This window comes from Pocillopora verrucosa, chromosome 9 (genome assembly GCF_036669915.1).
Source record: "Pocillopora verrucosa isolate sample1 chromosome 9, ASM3666991v2, whole genome shotgun sequence".
NCBI classification, from domain to species: Eukaryota; Metazoa; Cnidaria; class Anthozoa; order Scleractinia; family Pocilloporidae; genus Pocillopora; species Pocillopora verrucosa.
Window position 1 is genome coordinate 12,695,730 of NC_089320.1, and position 9,557 is coordinate 12,705,286.

The following is a 9,557-nucleotide window of genomic DNA, read 5'->3' on the forward strand; positions in this document are numbered from 1 at the left end:
CTATATTGAAACATTTTACGTTAAGTTTGCAAGGATTCCTTCACGTTTCTTTTTTCGCTCATTTGCTCTATCGACAAACGAGTCATTTCCTACCAAGAAAATGAATCTTTATGTCTACATACCAGGGCCATAGTTTGGTCATCTTCACAAGTAACAAAATTGACGAGAAAAGGCAGAAATAATGCCAAATGCAACATTTTCGTGAAAAGTCTGTGGAAGGCTTCCAACAGAATTGAGCCTTCTGAAATGTGGTTTAAGTATCTTTATCTGGGGCAGATGTCTCACTAACGAGACAATAGAAACAAATACTACCTGGAAAATGTTTTGACTGTTCAGCAAATAATTTTTTTGTTAATTTTAAGACCTATAGAAACAAATTCCATAGTCTGTTGTGTTAGATTATCAAAGAACTAATGTTTAGATGACCTGTTCATACAAATGTTTAAATGGATGTTTTTGTTTTGGGTTTTTCTGAGGTTCTCGTTTTCCAGGTCTTCTTCAAACCTTCCCTGAGCTTTCTATTGGCATAAATGCGAAACTATTGTTTATGAGTATGTAATCAGTTCCTCGTTCTGCGAAATGTTTCTGCAGCTTAACTAATAACGTTGTTTGCTCATGAAGATTTGACAGCATGTCACTCAAAATAATAATAGAGAGCATTTATATTATTTACGTCTGCGGCACATGGCAAAAAGCAACATTTAAACTTCCTGTCATCTGTTTTCTGCTGTTTGCGTTGTTAGACGTAAACACTTGCTCTAGTTTTGAACAAGAGATTGTATGCTAGTTTTCTACACGAAAACAAAATTCATCAGCGTTCCATTGTTGCTTTTGCTGCATATGGATGTAAAAGCGTAGCTAAAGGTCACCAATATCTGTTATGAGTAATCATTTTGGTATGTGTATGTTCACAATTAAGGATTTTCGGTAGAGTGTTTAAATTTAACTTGAGATATAGGCGATTATATTCAGTGTGCTGCCTACGCACCGAGATCTGTTGCTCAGAAAATGCGCTCAAAAATCGAGCTCTCATCTGCTGATCATCGACCATTTGGAAAAACGATACCGACTCTGACTTCGTAATTTAATTTTTCTGGCGCTTAATTTGCCAGTATTTAGGGGAATCATATGAGTTTTTTCGTGACAAACCTGAAAATCCTTCAACCCCTTCACCCCTTCCCTTCTGGCGTTTCATAATGACTGGTCCCACAAAGACATTCGTTTATCACGCTCTTAACAGAGCCAACACCCAATTTTCCCAGTGGTCTTGGTTCACGAAGGGAAGCTGTTCTCTGATAAGTGTTAACGCTAGTCAATGCTGTACGAACCATGTTATGAAAAAAAAAATACTCAGGTCAGGTGAGCTGCTAATACAACTGCATGTTCACATGGATTGTTTTGCTTCGAAGTGTTCCCTGAGTGTTTTATGTTTCAAGTCTTGTACAAACCTAATTTCAGCTTTTTATAGAAATGAATAAAGCGCTATTGTCTTGAATTGCGTACTAAAATAATGAGAGCGAGTAACTGTCTAAATAAAATTAAGGAGGTTCTGAATGACGCTTGTGGCAAACAGCAGACAGCAACAATGAAACTTCTTTTCTCCTGTTTTCAGAAAAAAAGGAACAGTTTGCATTAGCCGTAAGTAAAAAATCTTTGCTGTTCTTCTGTAGAGATTAAACGTGTCTGCGTCACAAGTCTTCTGAAGTTCAGCCTTTTTTCTATGTATTCCTCTCGAAAAGAAAAATAGAAATCAGAAACCTCGGAGGGATACCATTCTTTTAATCTTTTACACCCTCATATCAATATGCAATTCTCCATACTGTTCTCTCTACAATTCTGTAAGTGCTGACAAGGAGAATTTGTTTAGCAACTGAGAGCTTTTTTAGTTCGTGATCATTTCCTTTATTCTCGGGACCTTAATGTGTGATTCAGGAGTGATAATTTTTGAAGAAAGTACATGCTTATCACTTAGAAAAGAGTCAAAAGCGAGAAGCAAGTGAGAGCCATGTAGAGGCTAGACCCATGTGACTGTTAACTTTGCACGGCTCTCTTCTTGATAAAAAAGAACAGAAAAGACCTTTACGTAGACTAAACTTAAAACGTCAAAAGGAAGTGACTTATGGCTTGAAGTTTGCTCTAAATAATAAAAATGCGACCGAATGGTCCTTTTTTGTGAAAACGAATTAAGTAGCTGACTAAGAAAGAGCACCTAATAACTATCTCCAATTAAAATCCTGTCATTGTGAACGCGAAAGATTGCCTTCTGTGACCTTTGCATCTTGAACATTTAGACAAGCCCCGTTAATAAATAAGGTCGCACACTACCAAATTATTTACGATGCCAAACTTTATTTCGTAATTCATTGCTAAGTTACTTCAGACATAATGACAAACAAAGGCTGGGAATATCGGTAAACTCTTTGATTTCACCGCCTAGACATGTTACTGACCTGCAATGAAAGAAAGGAAAAGAATGAGACTGAGGACAGACCACAACGTCCAAATTCTCTTTAAATTTCATTTGCCAATCCGATATTGATGCATTCTTAGAACAAATCATATTGCGCGTAAATCATGTTTCGAGTGGGTAGTACCGTATTTAATTTATCAATTGACAGGTCGGCTAGTGATTGTCTTCAAAACTGAAGTCCAGGAGTTCACCCTAAGCAAATTTTCCCTTCTTTTTTTTTCTTCTTTGTTTTAAGGCACTATCTGCACTGTGCGGATACATACTACTGCTAATGCATTGGTTGAAGAAGTGTCTTAAAATCCAGAAGAATGTAAAATGCAAGTACAGAAAGGTTAACAAAAATGAAAGCTCCATTTTCCTCGTAAATGCAAGGGAGTTTCTTAAACGACTGATTAAGCAATCAGAACTCACATTTAGAACACGACTTCGCGCACCAGTACTTCATATTGGAAGGGTAAGCGTCGCAATAACCAGCCTCGACATATGGTTGGCAAGATGACGCCAACCTATCATCGCAGTCAGCTTCATTGACAAAAAAGAAGGTATTAAAAAAAAATCAATTATAACTTGAATTAACAAGGATTAGCCAATCTAATGAACTAGTGATCAGTAACTTCCTCGCGGTACTTTAAATAGGAGTTTCTTGACTTTTGTAATTAATTTTGTCATTAACCTTCCCAGGTATTACTATATTTATATCTGCTGGAAATAAAGTGGATCAAACTTTCATGGTCGCATCGTATGCACTCATCGTGTTCACTATGCAAAATTCATATGATCTCTAACAAATTACAAAGCCGCACAAGAATGTTTACACAAAATACAACACTTTCTACAAAAGCTCAAGGGCGCGAGGTAAGATATTTTCGAGACAAGGAGTATATTTGAGCTCTAGCGCATTGTCAAACGTAAATATTGTACACAGCTGCACGTATGTTTTGTGGAGTGAAACTGAGCGAAGGATGAGATGAAGAAAAGCTTTCGTTTAAATATTTTTAACTTAATTTATCGCTCTCAGCTTTACAAACTTAGTGAGACATGTTTTCAGTTTTAGTCTTCTATTTTTCTGAGATGTCAAAACCTCAAGCTCTTCGGGAAGCTCTGTGTACAAAACTTTTTTCGCAGTGTGAAAGCCAACGCAGGCAACCAACACTATGTCTGCTGGTGTGGATATCATAGATGAACTTTTGGGAAAAAAGGGTCCTTGCAAAGCGCAGAAATTTCAAAACAGAGTTTGGGCTCTGATCTTGCGTGGAAAAGTCCAATATATTTTGAAGTCCTCCTTCTGTTACGATTTGCAAATCATCCTTAAATTTTGAAGGTAACCGGCTCTTATTTCTGTTGTTGTTATAATTATTTGAGGATGTAAGATTTGTAAGGAGCAATATCTTGGATATATGGGCCAAGCTTAAAAGATAGTTACCATTAGATAGCATCATATACACACTACACTTCGTGGGTCTTATCATTACTTCCGGAATGTTATCGAATGACTAGTATTTGTTTTACTTTCGATCAAAAAGAAATTCAGCATAGTGACTGACATCTGGAGGAGTGATTTCTTTAGTCGGGTAAGACTGTATATGATTTGATTACCCGTACGACATGAACCGATCAGAATTCTATAAATGCGATATCCGAAGTTGAGAATTTAACAAATAGCTCTTTAGTTATCATAACTTACAAGGTGGAGCAGGGGTCTGGCCGCCACCACCAGCATCAGTACCATCGTTTGAACCTGTAACGAACACAAGTCAGTGAAGCGTTTAAGAATCAAACTACAAAACTTGTATCTTTAAATACTATAGCTTGTTTTTAAAAGCACGATGATCATGACAGCGACTACTTTAGAAATTTCAGTTCCAAAATAAAAAGGTTTCTTGAAATGAATTATCGTAATCACAACCATCAACAGCGTTATCAACATCAAAAACATCGTTATAATCGTCAATATTACGAATTAACATTTGGCACTCTCAGTCATTGACAATTTTAAAATCCTCACTAAAGACCCATTTATTTTGGAAATACCTCCTTGTTTAATAGGTTTAGTCTCAGAGGTTCATGATAACCTTGATCACACCCATAGAAATTATATTTAATCCACTGTAATTGGATCTTGTAAAAGTTGTAGACATACATACTTGATGTTTTCTATCTGTACATGTCGATAGGGAACTGGTTACACTTGAAAAGCATTGAAATTTATGTAATGCCATAAATCATAATATATTATGAATTTAAAGTAATTACCATTAACATCATCACTATTACCATCGAATATCACATTTAGTATTTTTGCTATCATTAGAAAAAGTAACTCTGTGGATAGTTTTAAAAGGGCATTGAAAACGTAACTTTTTCGTGAGAGCTCTTTCTTTTAGTTGTAAAAAGCATCGAGACATTTATATGTAGAATACGTTCTTAAAAACTCTAGTTATTATTGTTATTATTACTATCATATAAAGTGTGATTATTACTTTTCGTGGGTGCACTTCTATTCTGACCATAAGAGAAAAATAGTTTACGATGAATAGCTAATATTGAAAATCCCTGCTCATTACTATTGGAAAATAGAACAATTCGTGTATGAGAGCGCAAGTCATCAAAATTCTTACCGTATAGATATTGTATCCCAGCAATGTCGTCTGAATGAAGCTTCATATCTGGTACATAGCCTGTGTAGTAGGGATACATGATCGCACCCTGGACATTTGTGTGGTCAAGGCCAAGGGAATGTCCAAATTCGTGCGTCGCCACCCACAGAAGATTGACGCCATATTTAGTGTCGTGTGTGTAAGTTTCATCCTCGTCAAAATGGGCTCGACCATCTCGAGGGTAATAGGCATGCGCCAACACACCTCCAGCGCCTCCGAACGGATAGGGGCATATTGTCTCTCCATTTGTACCATTATGGCTGTACGTTCCAAAGCTATTTCAAGAAAAATTATCAACATTTTATAATTTCGTCATTCGTAGACTACAACTTCTTTGGAAAAATTCCTTTCCTATAAGCGATTTCGGTAGGCTTCGTCTGCAATACGGTTTCATGTCTTCATTGCTTGGTAAAACGCATATCTTAAAGCCGAAAAATAGTCAATTTTCTCTGGATTGGCTGAAAAAGATTATAACATACACCATTCGCGCACATGTATTTTGGTTGAGTAGTGAAGTTCTTCTTATCTTAATTACATGGAGGTGATCCATCAGATAAATCACAGTCATATCTAACTAATCTGTAATCAGCTAAACTCGTGTCTAGATTACCTTATTTTGATGTCAGCTTCACTGGGACTTTCAACTGATCTGAATGATAACTTGGAAACATCAGCCCAGTACTGCAGTGCCTTAGCAAATATCTCTTTTTGTTGTTCCTGAGCAAAGAGTTAGATTTCTATGAGTTGCTTTGTATTCATAAGAATTACAGGATTTTTAAAAAATATTCCAAAACGGAACAGGCTTGTTCGAAAAAGCTGCTGGCTGTATACTTTGATCGCAGAGAATTGTGGGGACATTCAAAAAGGTTAAGAGAGAAACTAAGTAGCATATTTACGAGAGGGTGTCGGGATAATTCACTCTTTTTCAAAGTCATGAATTCAAATAATGTTTTGTTGCATTTTCTTCCAAAATATTCTGCATAAGCCATGTCTTTTTCTAATTTCTGTTCGTTCTTGCCTCTCTTTGTGTTCTTCGGGGTTTTTTTATGTTTGTGTATTACTTTCTGTTTGCTTTTATTTCTCCTTGGCTGATGCCGCTTTTTGCTTTTTTTTTAAGGGTAAGTAATAACTCACTGTCATAAAACGCCTTGCAATGAATGTCGTAATGCCAGACCAACCAAAAGAATCACAAAAGCCAATCAGAAGAAAAGGAACATCACAAGGAGCGTATGAGGACCCATAGAAGGGTGAAAGTTTTCTCGATCAATCAAAATGCAAACTTAAGCAAATCTAATGCAATCTCGTATTACTTTCTACACTAAATTTCGCTCAAGATTCTCGTTGCATGGCTTTGTTTAGTTATTTCTATGATCTGATGGTAAATGTAACCCCGCCCCAAGTAGATGTTATTTACCGCTGGTAGATCCAGGCCAGGTTGTACGTAATACGTTAACTCAGTCTTGTACCATTTGCTTCTGGTGACATATCTTCGCTTTCGAGATTCTCCAGTTGGATCAGGCATTCCACAGCGCGGTTTCTTCATGAGTCTAATTGTCGAGTCATCGAGTTTACCACTGGCTGGAAGGCCAAAATACTCCTGAAAATTTCTTATGGCTGTGGGTACATCGTGGTTGCCGCTTCGCGTGTGTGATATGTACCCGTATTGGTTGAGGAATTCCTTATTTTTGAAGGAAAATGGAATATTTTAAGGAGCCATTTATATCGTTAGCGTTTCTCTACAATTTTTTCTTTTTGCTTCGATTTGGGAAGAGTTATCTAAGTGCTGTCCATGCATCAAGCGCCCTTCTTATCCTTATTTTGACGCGCTAATTGGACGATGTTGTGATAAACTAAAAGTAAAAATTTAATTGGTACGAAAATGACTAAAAATCCAACAAAAATTGCAAATGACCAACTGAAAAATTGACCATTGACGGAATAGATAATGAGCACAAATCAAAATCTGATTTTTACTAAACTGATGTTTGATGTTTTATGCATCTTCTTTGAAGACATGAAGGCCTTGGGTAGAGGAATTGACAAAAAATCTAATATCAAAATTTGATTTCTCTTAGGGAACACTAACAATTTGTTAATTTTCGGTACCCTGACTAGTTCGGTGATGACTGAAAGAAGGATATACCAGAAGAGGAACAAGAGTTAGGAAATTTTCCTTCGTACGTGATTAGGTCAAGCATGATCTCCTGCTTAAGTCTTAAAAACTCAGTTTGATTTCGAACTTACCAAGCCCTCAGTTAGGTCATCATCACCGACACCAACTTGAATAAAAAATGCTACTAGAAGCGCGACAGCCAACATCTTTGCAACAACGCCGCAGAAAATCTACTAAATCACTGAAAATAGTGAGCATTTCAAAAGTGGCTTGCTATTTAAAAGGGCATACGGCAAAGAAGGAACCTTGAAAATGTCATAAAAATGGAGCGAGAAAAATTGACTATGACAACTATTTCTTATTGTATTTTATAGAGCCACACTTCAAAATACATTTCCTACTGTATGTTGCGGGTATCAAATGATTCTCTCCGACCAGCTTAACAAGTAAAAGTGCAAGTTAATGTTTACTTTAACATGAAAAAAAAAATCTGTATAAATTGCTGTTACAGCTACTCAAATAAGTCTTTTGTGCGAGATTCCATATTACTTCATTGTTTACGACATTCTCTATTGACTTTGCGTTGAGTCCCCTTTAACTCATTTTTGCCACTTGCTGCGCAAAATCCAAAATATAAAACGTATGATGACCAACCCAAAACACTAACTCTCGGTAACAATAATGTTCTTTAGCGGGGAAAACACCTCTTGGCAGTTTCATGGCATACATGTGTACCCCTTAAGATTTTCCTGTTTGGTTTCCCGACAGAATTTTCATGTGCTCATGATAAAGAGATTTATCTACAATTTGGGACGTGATCAAGTCAGTGTAATTAAGATTATGTTTGATAGTTCCATTGTTTGCATTTAACTTAACAAGTGACATTTGAAAATTGAAAACCGTTCGATACAATTTAAAAGTATTCCTGTTGGTCACGAACCTGCTTTTTAACATCGCATTTAACATTAAAAAAGGGGCCGATTTTTTCGGTAGGTCACACAATTAAATTTGGAAACTTAGATCATCATTTCGCAGAATTTACTAGTTTTACATCGCTGACGAACTCGCCTCGTTTCTGACACTTAGCGATTATTCTAGCCGATAGTTTTAGTCGTTTGTACATGTGGAACAGATTTTATAAATAAACTGAATGAGGTTTTCGTTTTCCTTACTACTTCAAATTACTCGTATAGTAGCAAGCGACAGCCAAGAAATTCGTTAAAATCTCGATGCAATGCCAACGTTTCAAAGAAAATGTTCTCAAAACTAAATAGCACAAAACTATCTTAATAATTTGCTAGTTTACTTTGCGTTATCAGTATAATTATTGTTATGACTATTATTATTGTTGTCATTTGTTTTCTAAAAGTCTACCAAGCCTCTTATTGATTGACTATTCGAATGTCTTCAATGAAATAAAACTGATAAATCATGATAAAAGTAAGTAATAGTAATAGGACTGCGTGGATTCGTATTCGGCCTGTAATCATACAGGTGATCATCAAAATCGGTCGACCACGAAGCAGGAGTCCGATTTTTTATTACGACTATGATTACAGACAGAATTGGATGACACGAATTCCTATTACCATTTAATCAATAATGCATGACAAAATTGGGTAAAAAAAATAGCCATGTTGTATACGGTTTCATAAAAAGCAACAGTTAACTCGGCGAAATGTGTGACAATAGCACGCGTACATGATGCGTAATGTCCAGTTACATAAGCATGACGAGTACAGAGTCCTCTTAGTGCTCAAACCGAGCTGGTGATAACCAATCACGTTCGGCAATTATGTTATAGTTTCATTTGTCGGTAGTACTATTGATGAAACCAAAACGTTTTCTTGTCTCCTACATCATTCTCGCGGCGCATTTTGATTGTCCAATGAGCAATAGAGAACGAGCACACATTGGTGATTAGGCATGTGATTGTAACGAGTCTGAATTCTTTTTTTACAATCACAAACGGTACTTTGAATAACAACATGAAGATATCAAAATTCAATTAACAAATCTGACGTTTTGAGAATTTGCACTCCGCCAGACCTAATGACAAAGGAAGAGGGCATTGGGGTCTATTATAGACCGCAAAACCGCGAAAAATCGATCAAAACCGAAAACTGCATGCAAAACCATCAAAATCGATAATTTTTTACATCCCAGTTCTCAAAACAGTGACAAATGGAGCATACAGAGGTTTGACGGCTATTCGAGATTAGTAGAGGTGCATAATTGCCGCTCAGATCAAAGAGAAATCGGAACCCAAATAGGAAAAGTCGAAAACCAAATCCAAAGACCAATTCGTGTTTTTTAA

At 36.4% G+C, this 9,557-nt stretch overlaps 1 protein-coding gene across 1 annotated transcript; it reads right to left on the bottom strand.

The window, feature by feature from the left end:
* Positions 1–2,329: 2,329 nt before the first annotated feature.
* Positions 2,330–7,525, bottom strand: LOC131798909 (hatching enzyme). The gene is made up of 7 exons (XM_059116572.2): positions 7,372–7,525; positions 6,542–6,805; positions 5,738–5,844; positions 5,089–5,402; positions 4,155–4,208; positions 2,882–2,992; positions 2,330–2,450 (listed from the first exon to the last, which is right to left on the bottom strand). Exons 1-7 carry the CDS (start codon positions 7,444–7,446, stop codon positions 2,443–2,445), a joined length of 933 nt encoding a protein of 310 aa, XP_058972555.2. The 5' UTR covers positions 7,447–7,525; the 3' UTR covers positions 2,330–2,442.
* Positions 7,526–9,557: the final 2,032 nt, after the last annotated feature.